Here is a 16,188-nt window from a genome sequence, read left to right on the forward strand (position 1 = left end):
ACAAATAATATAGGACTTTTTCAATGTATTTGGTTAGCTTTTTTGAACTGATTTTTATCAGTTCAAGATATATTCAACAAAGAATATAAGTCTTTGTTATATGTGCTAGTTGTTCAGGAGGAGAAAAGGAGAGAATTACCAGGGGAAATGTGAATGATATAAAAACAAAATATATTAATAGAATTTGTCAAAAATTAAAAACAGCTAATGAAAGAGGGGAAAATAAGTAGGAAAAACTAACTAGTATATGTTTTAAAAGGGTTAACAGTAGATTGATTTTGAAATAGGGTACTAGACTGAATCACCTTCCATTTCTGAGATTCTATACATTTTCATATTTATAAAAAGGGGGTTCCTTTTCTTGCTATTAAAAACTAGGCAATTTTGACTGCATCTTTTTATAAAATAGTCATTAGATGAAGAAAGATGATTGCAGCATTTATAAAGTCATATTTCTTTCTGAGAGTGTGGGCAATGGAAGCACTTTCAAAACAGAAAAACATTTTCCCTTCTGAAAATGGATGAATAAACCAGGGCTTTGCCTGCATTTTTTTCCCCCAGTGCTGACTCCACCAAACAACTCTCATTAATCCTGCTACTCTTGTTTATGGCACCTCTCACAGTTGATTTGATTAAATTCTTGGGCTTTATATGGCTGAAGAATAATTTCACATGGCTATTCGCTACAGATACTTGAGCATGTATAATAATAGAGTATTTGGATAATATATCCCTTCAAGTGTTAAAATTGTAGCAAAAACAAAGTTGATAGTTGAACATTGTCTTTAGTTTGAGAACAGAAGTATTGATAAATTAGAGGGGCTTAAGGATAAACTCTATGATGCTGATCAAAAAGCCAGAAAGTAAGTAGTGAATAAAAAGAAAAGTCCAAGTACTGCTTCTTCATTTATTAGGCCAGATTTCAAATTTTAAGTCTTAAAATGAAATATGATAAAATATATTCATTATAAGGATAATTGTTTACATGAATATAAGTCTTGAAGAGGCCTGCTTTGTAAAAAGGATACCTTTATTTTTTGTATTATTGTTATTTTTCCTCAACAAATGATAATACATTTGTTTTAAAACTGAGATTTCCTTCTGTTGGTGATCTTTGGATTCTTTCTTTACCTCTCTGCTTTTGATATTTTTGGGCAAAGTTTTTGTACGATGTTTTCAAGTAGAGTATTCAGATTTTCTTTACATGATTTTTTAAGAAGACTTTTAATCCTTCATTTATCTCTTCATATCTTGTCTTCAGATCCAATATCCTTGCTTTGTGGAGGTTTCATATGTTCTTTAATTTTTTTCCAGATTACATGCTGATATGATTTTAATAGTTTTTTTTCTATTTTGCAATCCATATTCTCTCTTTTCCTGTCACCCTTCCCCACTTTCCCAAGAAGACAGATAATATATTATAGGTTGTGCTTATAATAACATATATTGCATCATCTGTTCTTCTGATTAAAAATAAATTGTTCCACTACTTTCCTGTTTGATTCTACAATTTTCTTTTTCTGAGCATCTATTATGAAGGATAGGGTCTTTAGTTCTTAGTACTCTTGTATCATTTTGGTCTTGCTGATTTGTTCTTTTATTGAATTATATTTTCTATAATTATTTCTTGATATTTTTACTTGATACTTCTACTGTTCTTCTGAACCATTTTTAACATTTTTCATATTTTTCCATTGTTCGGTCAGAAGCTTTTGCTATAATACCTTCAATTCCCTTACAGAATTTTCACTCAATCTCATTTGCTGCAAAGTATTTTTCAATTGAGTTTTCCCCCCCTTCAAATGTTTAGTTCTCCCCTGCCTTTTTAGCTTCATCTGACTTTTTTCAATTACTTTGCTAATTATTTTCTTATACTTTTTGTTTTGAGAAATAAAAAGAGTTCATGCCCCCAAATGCTTCTACATGGTCATTTTAAAGAATCTCAAGGCCCACGTAAACTATGGTTTATAGATACTGAACCTTCATTTGTAGGTTTTTGTCATTTCTTCTTAGTATCAGATTTTGAATTTGGGATCTTAGATTTGTACAATTGAAAGTGATCTCATATACTTTAGCTACTTACCACAAAGATTTTCAGAAATTATTTTTAATTAATTGATTGATTCATTTATTTACCCAATATAGTTATCTATTTTCTAGTATCCCTGACCAGTGCCCTTCCAAATTCTGCTTATAAATATCCAGTGATGAGGAATTAATTCCTTAATGAATATTGGTATCCATTGTTGATGGGCGTGCAGTTAAGAACCTCTGAGTTCAAATGTGTTCTCAGACACTTAATAGCTATGTGACCCTGGTCAAATCACTTTACCTGGTTTGCCTCAATTTTCCTCATCTGTAAAATGAGCTGTAAAAGGAAATGACAAACCACTCTAATATCTTTGCCAAGAATACCTCAAACAGGGTCACAAAGAGTTAGACATGTCTTAAATGACTGAACAACAATAACATGTTATCTGCCTATTCGGTTATGTGGTCTCCTCTCTTATATTTACTTCTTCATTTTTATTCACTTACCTGTATAGGGTACCTGCTTTTTTCCTGAAAGGGGAGAAAGGTAGCATAGTATAGAGAATGGAGACTCTACCTTGGAGCAAGAAGACTTGGTTCCTTGTCCTGTTTCTATTACATATTGTCTTTTCAAATTAACTATTTATGTAAATACAATTATTAATAATAATTTTCTAACATTTTGCAATTCATGGTCACATTTTGTGCTTGTGTTCCCATAAGACAATTAACTCTTCAGTTTCCTGGTAAATTCTGAGGCTGTAAGTTCTAGAAATGGTGATTGATTTGCATATATAGAGGAAACTGGCTCATTTGAAGCTTTTTTCATTTGTAAAATCCCTAGTTCAATCTTTAGAACAGATGTAGAGGAATTTTGCCACCTTGAAAATAGTTGATGTTAATATTTTCATATATAAAGGAACTTTTTCTATTTCCCTGAACTCTCTTGGGTCTAGATTTTTTGGTATGGTTGAGTTAAGGGATATGCATCATTTCGTAACTTTTTGTGTCTAATCCAAATTGCTTTCGAGATTGTACCCATTTATTGATCGGCCCACAATGCGTCAGTGTTTATGTTTTCCACCAGCCTTTATCATTGCCCTTTTTTAGCTATGCTACTTTGCTAGGTATTCATACTGAATCTCAATGGAGATGCCTGTTAACTGAAATATGTTTGAATAAATTGTGGTATATGAATGGGTTGTAAGATCTGAGGCAGTTATGTGGTACAGTGGATAGAGCACTGGGCCTGGAATCAGCAACTCCTGAGTTCAAATATGGCCCCAGATTCTTTCTAACTATGTAACCCCAGCAAGTCACTTAATATGTTTGCCTCAGTTTCCTAATCTATAAAATGAAGACAATAAAAATACCTACTTTTCAGGGTTGTTATGAAGATCAAAGGAGATAATATATGTAAAATATTTTGCACAGTCACATCAAATAGTAAGTCATATTATAAATGTTGGGTATTAATGTATTATTATTATTTCAAAAAACAAAGAAAGTCATATGAATTGATAAAGAGTGAAGAAAGTAGAACTAGAACAGTTTTTACAATAATACCATAAAATCAAGCAACTTTGAAAGCTATAAATATGATCAGTATAATGACTACTAGTGATTCCAAAAGAATGATGATCAAATATGCAATCCATGACAGAGATATCTTTGATTAATGTAGAATGAGTCATATATCATTTTGTAGACAGCCACTTTTGAGAGGATTTGTTTTGTTTGGCCATATGAAGAGTCAAAAGAAATTTCTTTTTTCTTGTCATCCCATGTAGAGTTGGGAATGGGTGATGGAGAAAAGAGATTTATGTTATTTTTTTTTAGGACAATAATTGGGTGAATGGGCTTCCTACAAATGTGAGTTTTTTCACAACCATATAGATGAAGTCACTTTATTAATAGTTTTACTAACTGTTTACTATTACAAGAGATTTTTGTTATAAAAATCTCTTATGATATGGCATCTATATATAAAGATTTACAATGTGAAAACAAAGCTCATCCATATAACTCAACCAAAAGAAAGAGGTAAATAGCATTAGGAAGACTAATTGAATTAGATTGATCTCAAGGAGGTTATTCCCAGCAGTGAGTGTCAACAGCATGAAAAGTACGGCAGTTGAATTGTGAGGCCAGGAATCAGTCATTTCTACCCAAATCCCCAAGGGGGGAATGAGCTTTTCTCTCATGCTGTGACTGCTGTCACCTGCCCAGAAAAGCAGGAGAGATGAGTACTTTTGTCTTTCTATTTTGTAGACTGCCCCACTGCATCACTATTGCAAAGCTGGGTATCCTTGAAGGAGATTAGAGTTGGGGAAAAGGGAAAGGAAAGAGAGGTTGTTTTATTTTTTTGGTTGTTGTTTTTGCAGACAGAATTTCATTGATGTAGATAACCCCAATCTAGTTTTTAGAGTTAGAGCTCTTCTTGAATCACTGAGATATTAAATGTTTTAGCCTTGTCACACAGTTCTGTGTATCATAGGCAGCACTTGAATTCAAGTTCTCCTATTGGCAAGCCTAGTCACACTTTGGCATACTATTGCTTAATATATTTATAGAGCATTTGGGAAAAAACTTTCCTGTAACAACTCTACAATGATAAATAGTACACATTTTATTATCCTTTTTAACAGGGGCAGGTGGGTGGCAGAATAGATAGAAGGCTGGGCCTGAAAGCTCCATGATTTTCATTGTTTTTATTAATAACTGAGGAAGGAAGCTAGGTGGCATAATGGGAAGGATGCCCAGTCTGGAGTCAGATAGATACCTCTTCCTGAGTTCAAATCTGGCCTCAGAAACTTACTAGTCTGTTTTACCCTAGGAAAGTCCCTTCACCATGTTTGCCTCAGGTTTTTCATCTATAAAAATGAGCTAGAGAAGGAAATGGTAAACTAGTATCTTTGCCATTGTAAAGGATAATTTTAGCGTTGTGACCTAACCTATATTAATTATTGGTCGCCATGGATATCCCAGATAAAAAAATACCCAAGTCAGCTGGAAATTTATGGTGATTTAATTAATATAGTGAAAAGAAATTAAGAAGGGAGAAGGAAAGGGTCTAGGATTTCTCCCACCTGGCTTGAGCCAGGAGGAAGATTAGAGGCTTTAGGAAGGTAAGGTTTTTGAAAGTAAAAAAGGAAGGAATCAGCCTGAACTCCAAGAGGGCTCAGCCAAGATGCCTCAACCTGAATTATCTCAAGGGTAAACTCACTGCTAAAACCCAGAAAAATAGCTGCCACTCGCCAAGCTTTCAGAACGCTTAGCATGCTGCCAGCCAGAGCTGCCTCTCCAGGAAAAGAGAGTGAAGAGAGGAAGTTATGTGCCCTATATAGACGATTTTACGTCACTTTCCTGCGTCTCATCTGTACCAATGTTAGCTTAGCTTGACAGGACAGCCCAGGGGTCTGTCAGCTGTTTCTGCGCATGTCTTTTGAAGGCCAACTTCTTAGATACTTAATCCTTGAGTATGGGTGCAGACATTCCTGACCTTGTTAAACTAAGTAGAGTGGAGCAATGTAGAGTTCCCAAGACCTGATTCTGTTAGACCAAGAATCTCCATTGTTACAAATCAGGAAATAGCTAAATCAGATCTTCTAAAGTAGGGTCTGAGTAGGGTGGAGTAGTTTTAAAATTCACACCATGAAAATCCCAAATAGGGTCATGAAGAGTCAGACACAACTGCAAAACAACTGAAGAACAAATTTTGTGCAAAGAAAAGGACTGAAGTTAAATGACTTGCCAGTAACTCCAGCTAGGACTTGATCTTAGGGCTTCTGGTTCCAAGTCAGGTGCATTTTCTGTTCCCAGGCTATTACTTTGCACCATTACAACTTCCTCTCTATTCCTCCGGCCTATAGCCAAGTCTTTCAGGACCATCAAATCCATGCTTTGTCACTGGAGTGGATAAGTGGGAGGGAGAGACAATAAAAAACATGCCCTTCTACTCTAAAGAGAGTCTCTCAACTGAGGCACAATTACCAATAAAACAATTTGTGTGCAATGACTCAGTCTAACTCTTACCTCTTGTTTTCTACTTATAACCCTCATCAGCCTGTTGTAAATTCCTCAAACCCTACATTTTCCATTATAAATGTGTATGAACTCAAGTAACCCTGAGCCTTTTGCAAGAAACATCACTGAATCTAAATGCCACCCAGACAAGATTTCCTACTCTGAGCTATTATTTCATTAGCTGATCACAGGGAGTAGTTCTTTTGCCAGTTTTCAAGGCAGACATATCAACAATTCATCTATGTGGTGGCTTTAGTTACATTATCCTGATATGTGGGTGATGTATTGTAATGGAATTTGATGACATGGACCAGATAAGATGAGGCATTCCATTAGTCGCATCAGGTGAAAAGATTTGACAGCTGGCGATATAGCTTCCAATTCATGTTTTACATGGAAAAATAAACTGCACCCTCTCATTTTGTTAGACAGTGGTGCATTTTGCAGGGAAATGAGAGGATTGAATTAAGGAGAGAAAAAAATAGCTTATTCGGTCTATTACTCCAGCCCTGGAAAGGCAGTTTGAAACTTCACTATCTCTTTCAAACACAGAAGGATATTTAAAGCCTTTTGCCTCTGTATCACCTCTCTTCTTAGTAGCATGAAGGAAGCTTTAAAGAAATAATGTCTTATTTTGATGGTCTACTTTTTTTCACAGAGAATAGCTATAAACCACAAACCACCAACAGAACTCGGAACTAAATTACATTTTGTAAAACTTCCTGAGTTATAATGCATCTTTGGCATTCTCTGAAGACAGAAAGAATTCTACCCACCAAGTGCAATTCAATTCATAATAGTCAAATTTCCTCATTTTTCTTATTGCTCCTAGAAACAAATTAGATTAGTGAGACAACATTAAAGTTTCAAGTAAGGAGATAAATTTTACAACTGGAGACTTGACCACAGTCAACAACATTTATGCCTTTATTTTAACTAGAAAGAGCAGGGTCTTTGAATCAAAAGGTCTAGGCTTGAATGGCAGCTATGCTGCTTAGTAGATGTGTGATTTTAGGTAAATTGTTTAAAATCTTTAACTTTCAATTTTCCCAGATGTAAAGTGCCTAAGAAGTGCTTAACAAATGAAAGAAAGAAGTTTATTTATCCAGGTAAAACCTGAATGGAAAACGACATAGCTAGCCATCCAGTGTTTTTTGTAGTTAATTAGTTATCCTACCTTGTCAATCCATTTGATTAAATTATCTCTAATGTTGCTTCTGCTCCTATGATCCATGTCTGCTCTAATGGCACCTTGACATCAAAATGATGAAGCTGTTTTGTTTATTTATTCTTTTTTTAATTGTGTGATATACCTTAGCTAGTAAAAATTGCTTTGGGGAAAATGAGTCATGATTATTCCTAGATACTATCTCAATGAAGCTGAAAGGTTTGTGGATAGGGCTTAAGAATCTTAACAATGTCAGAATTTTATCTAGTCTGAACCAGTATATTTCTACATGTAGGAATTCCTCATGTTTCATCTAAAAGATACCTTGGTTGACTGCCATAAAAGAAGTTAGACCAAAGAGACAAAGTCAAATCTATCCTATTCGTCATGGTTACCCAATTCTATTTTATGCATAATCACTTTTAAAAATTTTTAGTGAGCATCTTATTTTTTTCATTTGGTATCTCTAAATCCAGAATAAACTAAGGAGAGCCTTTCTTCTTAGGGATTTATTGGGGAAGATTCAAAACAAATGAAGTAATAAAACAAATAATGTGTATTATTTTATCTATATAAGTAACATGTCTATTCTGTCACTTGGCAATTTAAGTCTGTTTCAAGGTGAGGAGGACTTTGAAACTATAAGGAGATATCATAAAGAAAAGGGGGGAGGATGATGAGAAAGGCAACAGAGTGATAACAGACCTATGAATTGTGAAAATGATGATTACAATTTAACATTTTCAATATTTTATTATTTGCAAAACCCTGACAACATCATCTCTATTTTATCTTTATTACAAAATCATTATCCCCAACAGATACATATTGTGGATTTTATGACACTACTCTCTCATGGTTCTCCTTCTACTTGCCTTGTCATTCCTCCTTGGCTCACTCGCCATCTTGATCATTCCATCTAATTGGGGGACATTCCCCAGGGCATAGTCCTAGGCCCCTACTCTTCTAACTTTTAGTGACTTCATCACTTCCTATGAGTATAATTATAATTTCTTTATCAAAGATCTTTATATCCAACCAATCTTTCCTCTAAGCTTCAATCAAAAGTCACCAATTGCTTATAGGATAACTAGCAATAATTATCTGAGATGGAATTTGAATGAAGATCTTCTTGATTCTAAAACTCATGCCCTGCGCTTGCTGTGACATGATATCTCCTGATATTTCCTACTTTTTACACTTAAGAACTGGTTAGATATGAGACATCATCACTTTTTGAAAAATGTAGCATATTCAATCAACAATGTTTATTCATCTGTTGTATGCAGAACACCTCCAATGAGAAGCATGTGAAAATATTTAAAGAAAACAAAATTGCTCTCATTGGTTTGGCTGTCTAGGAAGGGGATAAGGCACTAATACAATTTACTATAATATACAGTAATAGAAGTTAAGAGCATTGGAGAGTTAGAAAACAAAATACTGTAAGAAGACAGGGAAATGCATTCTCTTGTTTTAGGATTATAGGATCAAAGATGTAGACCTGGAAAGGCCTATGTAGTACAGGAACTTACTTATTTAAAATTTTATTTCAATATATTTAATTTTCTTTGCAGTCCTGTATATTTTGTTTTATTTAAAAACATTGTTCTCAGTAGGAGTCCATGGGCTTCACCAGATTGCCAGAGGGGCCCATAACACCAACAAAAATTTAGAAGCCTTGATCTCATCCAGATACCTCATTTTACATGTAAGGAAACTGAGGTCCAGTTGACCAAGTTCATAAAGATAGTAGTGGTAAAACCTGAATTCAAATTCAGCTTCTCCAACTTAAAAGCATGTTTTTAGTCATTTCTATAATGAGTTCCAGCCATATCTCAAATAATTCGAGTATGAATGTCAAATAACTGCAATTGACCTTTTATTGACTACTTGTTAAGCATCTATGTCTAAGCATTGAAGAATCAATGACATAATCTTTCTGCTATTTATTAGGTTGTACAAACTCTGCCAACCACCTCCTCCTGCTGGAGAAGAATGAAGCAAAATTCTCAAGAAGGCAAATGACTGCTTCTGGACTAGGAACCACTAACCGAAGCCAGGATGTTTCCCAGGACATCATGTCTTGATTTTGGATAAACTTCTGCACTAAAGAAATTATTTGTTTAGAACTTTTTTATCATAGTTACTTATGAAGAAAAAGAAAAAGTGAAAAACAAAACCATAGATTAGGGGATCTAATTGACAATATTCCTATTACAAAACTGTTAGCTAACTCATTCTGCAACTGTTTAACCTGGGAGAATGATACTGGAAATGTGTTCAGTTTCCAACAGATAGCCCAGACTCACGAATCAAACTCTAATCGTAGATTAGTATAACACATCAAATTTTAAAAAGATTTTGCCATTCATTCTTGAAATTTAAAGAAAAATCAAGGAACACTTTAAGTTACAAAGTTTTTGAAATTACTTTTTTTTTCCATTTCAATCTGTTGAAGGCATCAGTATTGATAACTTAGGCTATTTCATTTCATTTAATTTCTCTTCCCTAATTTGAAGAATGATGTAATAATGAACAGTTCTAGTTCACAAGAGTTATCATCCTGGGAATATGGTTACCCTTTTTAAATGCCTCCAAAATCTTTCTTTTCTCAGTTGAGAGATGGGGATGGGAGAAGGAAAAATGGATTTTTGTTTAACTAAAAAAAATTAAATTGAAACCCTTCTAAAAGAAAATTTTAAATATTTTGTCTTCTCTATTACTATCCTCAAGTTTTCTTAGCATCAGGAAAAAGCATTATCTATTCCTATAGCAAAATTTGATCATTCTTAGTTCACTGTCTTGAACCTTTCAGGGTTCAAAGGTAGATAAATGGGAGAATTGATAATCAACCTTCCAGATAGCCCCCCTTCACCCCTGTCTAATGCTTAATTTACACCTAGTTACGCCAACAAAGCATTCTTTGCCCCTCCACCCCCCACCCCTCAGTGTTCATGTCTCTTGCTCTAAGTGTATAAATGAGAGACTGTATCAGTTGAATACCAGATTTGGAGTCAAGAGAACCTAGATTTGAGTTCTGCCAATAATATGTACTAGCTATATGATTTTGGGCAAGTCATTTAACCACTCAGTGAACCCAGGCAATTCTCTTAATATTATTCTATAAATGAATTGGAGATCTATTTATCTTAGGAGGAAACCCCCACATTAATTAATTCCTTAGTCAGGACTCTTCAATCTCCATCCCCACCCTCTTCCTCCAAATGTTGTGTGTGAATATGTAGAAAAATCTTTACCTCTCTGCTGTGTAATTCTCTTCCTGCCTTCTTGAAAGACTAGTGTGTTGGGGTGGAGGATTGTCAACAGAGACAGTACAAGGAAAAAAATTGGCCTTATTATGAGTCTGATTTTAATACTTAGCTCTTTTAAAATGTGTTTGAAGAACTAAAACACTTGATCCCCTCCCCACCCCTCATAAGACTGTTTCCCATAGAGATTTTGGAGTTTTAGCAGAGAGCATAATGATTTGTATTCTAGTATCATTTGTAATAATTTCTATGACTTTTTAAAAAAGTCTGAATCCTTCACAATTCTTGGAAATGTTGTATGTTTATTGTCTTTATTTTAAACAATACCTAAAATATGTAAGATTTAAAAGTTGGTGAGTTGTTTTGGTTATTGGGTTATAAACCCAGTATTATTATCATTTTTTTAAAAATTCACTACTATTAGAATAATGAGCTCACATTTAATGGATTTGTGATTGTTATCCTGGTTCAGCTTAATTTATTTATGTAAAATTATTATGTTCCTAAGCATATAAAGAGAAACGTATCTTCTGAAATTAAATTTTACTTGTGAAATTTATCACCACTATTAAAAACTGCTACCATTATTGGCAGTGACCTTGATAAAAATGGAATTTGGTTCATATGTAAACCTGCATACATACATATATACATATATGTGTATATATACTCACACTGGATTACAATTTATTTTCCATAATGGCATCATAGGTTTTTATATAGCCACTGCGATATATACATATTTCTAAGGATTTTAAAAAACTTGAAAGTTTTGGCAAATTATTTTAGTAGGTATAGTATACATAATGGAACTTGGAGCCTTTTTTAAAAGCCTTAATATAAGTTTGTATAAGTAGTTGTCAGTAATAGTTTTCTGCCCATTTTAAATATATGTACATGTATATACCTAATGATTATATGTAGCAAATATCACTGAGCCCTCAGAAGCTTCAGAAACTTAAAAAAATCTGAAAGCCTCTTAACTTCTCATCCATCGAGATGAGCAGGTCTTTACAAAACTTTCCTCAAATCTGAGATTCCTCAATATTGTGTCAGTAATACTGTTTACCATACTTTGACATCCATGGGAGATAATAACTAGTAAGCAATTTTAGATATATGGATCTATACTTTGAAAATATAACTTCTTGCTAAAATTTTGCATTTTAATAATGTTATACTCTTTTAAAAAGAATTAGTGCTGGGGAGTTATACTTTCAAATATACTAACATCAGCATAGTTTGTCAGTGCAAAAACAAACACCAACTGGAAACAACTAAAATGTCCAATAACTGACAGCTGGCTACATAAAGTGTGGTATATAATTATGGACTGTAATTAAAATTGATATTAATGATGAATATAAGGATATTTAGAAAAAAAGAAGTGAAAATATTCAAAGAAAGCCAAATAAGAAAAAGAAAGTGCTTACTGAGTACAACTATAAAAAGAAAAAAATAAAAGGAAGACTCAGCAAGAATAATCAAACAAGTAAGTCGATATAGACATTTAATAAGCTGAACTTCATATATACACATGTAAACAGTCATAAGTTATTTTAATTTGTTTCATTGATGTTTAAATTAAATAAATCACCAATCTAAAAATTATGTTACAGAAACTGGTCTACAATGCCATAAACATGTTCCTTGATAAATATCATTAAAAAAAGTAAAGAATTTCTTTCTGGTAAGAGGTACCCATAATATAACAAGACTAATAATTCTTCGTTTCAGATCTTTACATTTCATTTGTGCATTACCTCTCCCCCCTTCCAGGAAGAAGTAAGCCAAGCCTATTGCTAGAACATACAAAATCATGCTTAGAAGAAATATAGGAGGAAATTCATCTACATACACATGTATATCTCTCTCTTAATATCAAAGACAGCACAAAACAGCAGGACTGAGTTTCTTATTATTATCTAAACAAAAGTGAAAGTGTATTAGAAGACATTTCCAAATATCTGGCAAAGTTAATATTGAATTTTTTTATTCGTCAATCAAAGTAAAAACATGAAAACTTTGAGGGAGCATGAATTTTGCAAACATTTAGATCACAGGAGGGCTTATGAGTTTGATTAAGATACTTTAAGTTGAATTTTTGATGTAAAATATTTAAATCGTGTCACCTTAATTTTGGCAAGATATTAGTATTCACTATTTAAAAAACTACTTTAAATAGTCTTCAAGGTAGTAATGCAAATATTATCTGGTGTCTCTTCCATTAAATTGTGAGATTCTTGAGGGCAAGGACTGTCTTTTTGTATCCCCAGTGCTTAGCATATTGTCCTGCACATAGTAGGCGCTTAATAAATGTTTATTGATCAATTGACTACTCTTAATTATAGCAAAATTGGCTTCAGAAGTGGTGAGATCATGCTATTAGATGCTATTATGAACACACTACCACATTATTTTTAAAACACACACACACACACATACACACACACACACACGCGCACACACATACCCACCTATGCAAAACAAAAATAAACACTTGCCTAGACAATAAAAAACAAACAAACAACAACAACAACAACAAAAATAACCTGACCTGTGGTTTTAACAGTGTTAGAAACTCCTAATGAATTACTTCCTTTACCAATGCAGATTGGTACCTTCACTGCAATTTAACAGTTTTACAGAGTGTTTAGGTTAATGAGATGTTAATTAAATTGCCAGAGAATCATGAAGGCAATGTATGTCTGAGCTGAAACTTAATTCTAGATCTTAATGAATACAGTCTGGTCTCTCTCTCCACTACCCTGCACTGCCTTTTTTCACATACAGTAAAATCTCATTATTTTTGCTAATTGTATATGGATTTCATATCATATTCATAATATATGAGTAGCAGTTAAAATCTACTTTACCTCTAACTTGAAATTGGGAGTTTGCTTTAAAAAAATAGTAACCAGCAGGATGCTTGGGGTAAGGTAATGTAGGAGCATAGGCTATTAAAAATAATCGTAGCATATAAATTATTTGTCTCCAAAAAGATTAAAATTATAAATGCCATCTAAGCAGAATTTCAACTTCTAAACACTTTGTTGACAGTTACAATGAAGCACTCCAAGGTTACAAAACATTTCATATCATGTGTTCTGTACTGAGGGCATTTCACTCATTCAGGATAGACTTTTTCCAAAATGAGAACATTTCCCTTGTTTTTAATATTCTTTACATGTTTACCTTCCTAATGACATTTCACAGTAATAAAGCTATTCTTTTCTCTTATCCAACTGTTGTTGGTGCTATGGCAATATGTGACAATTTTATTACAGCACTCCCCTCCCACCCCCCCCACCCCCCCACCCCTGTAAGATTTGACTTAGCCACATTGTGAGCCTGGTGTAGAAATAGATGGGTTTGCAGAGTCAGTCCAATTGAAAAAATGTGGTAAAAAGAAGAAAAGAAATCATCTTAAACTGATTCATAACCATCAAAATTACCTTTAAAGACAAGAATAAGTCTTTATTCCACTGTGTTTCTATTTTGTGAGATAAACTTAGGATAGGCTAAGTTCCTTTCCAGGTGAGAGTATCTCTGGGCCATCAAGGCAACGTTCTTCCAAAATACTGGCCATGCCAGTCTTGTGCAGTGTAGTTCCATGATAGTCATTAATGTCTAACAGTTGTCATTTTTGGGGTAGGATAATTTTGGAATCCAATATCAGTAAGCTTATTAAAAGGTATACATTGGCTATTTTAAGCAGTCTGCCTATGCTCTGGCATTTGATTAAACAACAGTTTGATTTTAAGGTTCTGCAGAAAAATGTTAGAACTTTTTCTTTGTAAATCTGATTTTCATGTTGCTGGGTATGTATGTAAATATATATATGTATGTATACATATTTATATGTGTGTATATACACATACATATGTCTCTCTATATATAAATTCACTAAGTGCTTTTATTTTGAGAGTAGATGCATATTTTTTATAATGACTGCCCCCACCCCCTTGAGATGCCAGGTTATCACTATGTATATGATATATATGTATATGTATATACTTATATATGTATAGGTATACATAAAGTATTCTGATGCCAAATGACCAGTGTCCATTGAATACTTTTTTTTTTCCTGATGAGACATCTCTTCGAATAGAAGTGACTTCAACATGTCCCCTAAAGAAATGATCAGGAACCATGCTGTTAGCTTTGTAGGAAATATTTGTTTGGGAATTGGAAGATAAGATTTCTATGGAGTTTATCATAATGAAATGAGTGACTACATATGATGCTTACAGGCCAATGGGTCCAGTGTTCTAATGCTGGATGTGTTATACTTATATGCGATATCCTTGGATGTCCTCCCAACATCTCTTGAGTATTCATGATTACTTATGTTCTTTCTTAGTTTAAAATAGTTGCTCTGCAGCACAGTTGCATGGTAGCATCATGTATCTATACCATATGAAGCCAAGAATACTGTTCATGAAAGCCTTCAGTAAAAATGCTTCAGTTAAATCAGTTATATGTTCAGATAAGTATATTTTTTGTAATGCCTCAGTAAATATGTAGAGCATATGTTTTGCTTTTTAAAAATATTTTATATGTATTCATTTAAACCAGGTATTCATTATTTGAAAAATTAAAACCCCAATATAGAGTGTTCTGTTGTAATGCATAAAAAATTGATGTATAATGCTTGTAATTTAATAGTAAAATTCATTGAAATATGATGCTAAAGTACAGCATTTTTGTAAAGTATTAATGTAACATACTTTGATTCACTATTTGGTTCTTCATTGGAATTTATCAAAGTTCATTATATATGGTTTATTTTTTGTCCACATTAATGACTGGAATAGTAATCTCATGTCATAGAATTTCATTAATAAAGTGAAATTTAGTGCCTAAAATATATAGCAAGGAAGCTTATTCATATATATGAATGTGAATACGTGCCCATTGTTTCTGTGTATGTGCATTATTTCAATATACAGTCCATTGCAGATAACTAATCATTTGCTTACACTGAGGCAGGCACTTTGGGAGATTCGAAGGAAGGCTAGGAGAGGATCTCTGCACACAAATTATTAACAATTTCCTTGAAGATAAAAAACCCCTATTTAACAGTGCAATGCAGAATAGCTACCATAATGGTTTCCAGAGATGATAATTGATATAAAATGTTAGAGAAGTGGGATATAAGTGGGGACTAGAGTAGTGAGGGGGACTCCATAGAAAAAGGATGGTGCCTGATCCTAAATAAATCAACCAATAAGAATTCAACAAATGCTTTCTATGTGAAAAGCATTGTTCTAGGCACTATGTGTGCTCCAAAGAAATTGGAAATGTTCTTATTCTCAAGATGCTTGCAATCTGACAGAAACTGCATCAGGAGATGATGGAAAGGGCATTGATTCAATTTCACATTACTGAACTGAATTAACTGACAATGACAGGCCTTAATAAAAAATCCCAAATATTACTTATTTATTAAAACCACAACAAAATATATCAGTCTATCATCCTGATTCTTTTTACAAAGTGATGCAATCTGCCTTACATCAGAAGGGAGATGCCCAACATATTGAAAATAAACAGTCCAACACTATGGCAAAGTACTCACCTTACAATATAAGAACCAGAGGACCTGTGTTCAAATGTCACATTTGATACTATTTTGTTGTGACCTCAGGCAGGATAGGTAACCTCGTAAAATGAAGTTTAGAGTAG

At 33.4% G+C, this 16,188-nt stretch overlaps 1 protein-coding gene across 1 annotated transcript in view; it reads left to right on the forward strand.

The window, feature by feature from the left end:
* The window catches only part of PREX2 (phosphatidylinositol-3,4,5-trisphosphate dependent Rac exchange factor 2), a 421,865-nt gene extending 406,497 nt beyond the window's left edge, over window positions 1–15,368 (forward strand). Inside the window, exon 40 of the mRNA XM_007487009.3 lies at window positions 9,182–15,368. Coding sequence (XP_007487071.1) covers window positions 9,182–9,227 — 46 coding nt within the window. The 3' untranslated portion in view covers window positions 9,228–15,368. The remainder of the gene's footprint in view (window positions 1–9,181) is intronic.
* Window positions 15,369–16,188: the final 820 nt, after the last annotated feature.

This window comes from Monodelphis domestica, chromosome 3 (genome assembly GCF_027887165.1).
Source record: "Monodelphis domestica isolate mMonDom1 chromosome 3, mMonDom1.pri, whole genome shotgun sequence".
NCBI lineage: Eukaryota > Metazoa > Chordata > Mammalia > Didelphimorphia > Didelphidae > Monodelphis > Monodelphis domestica.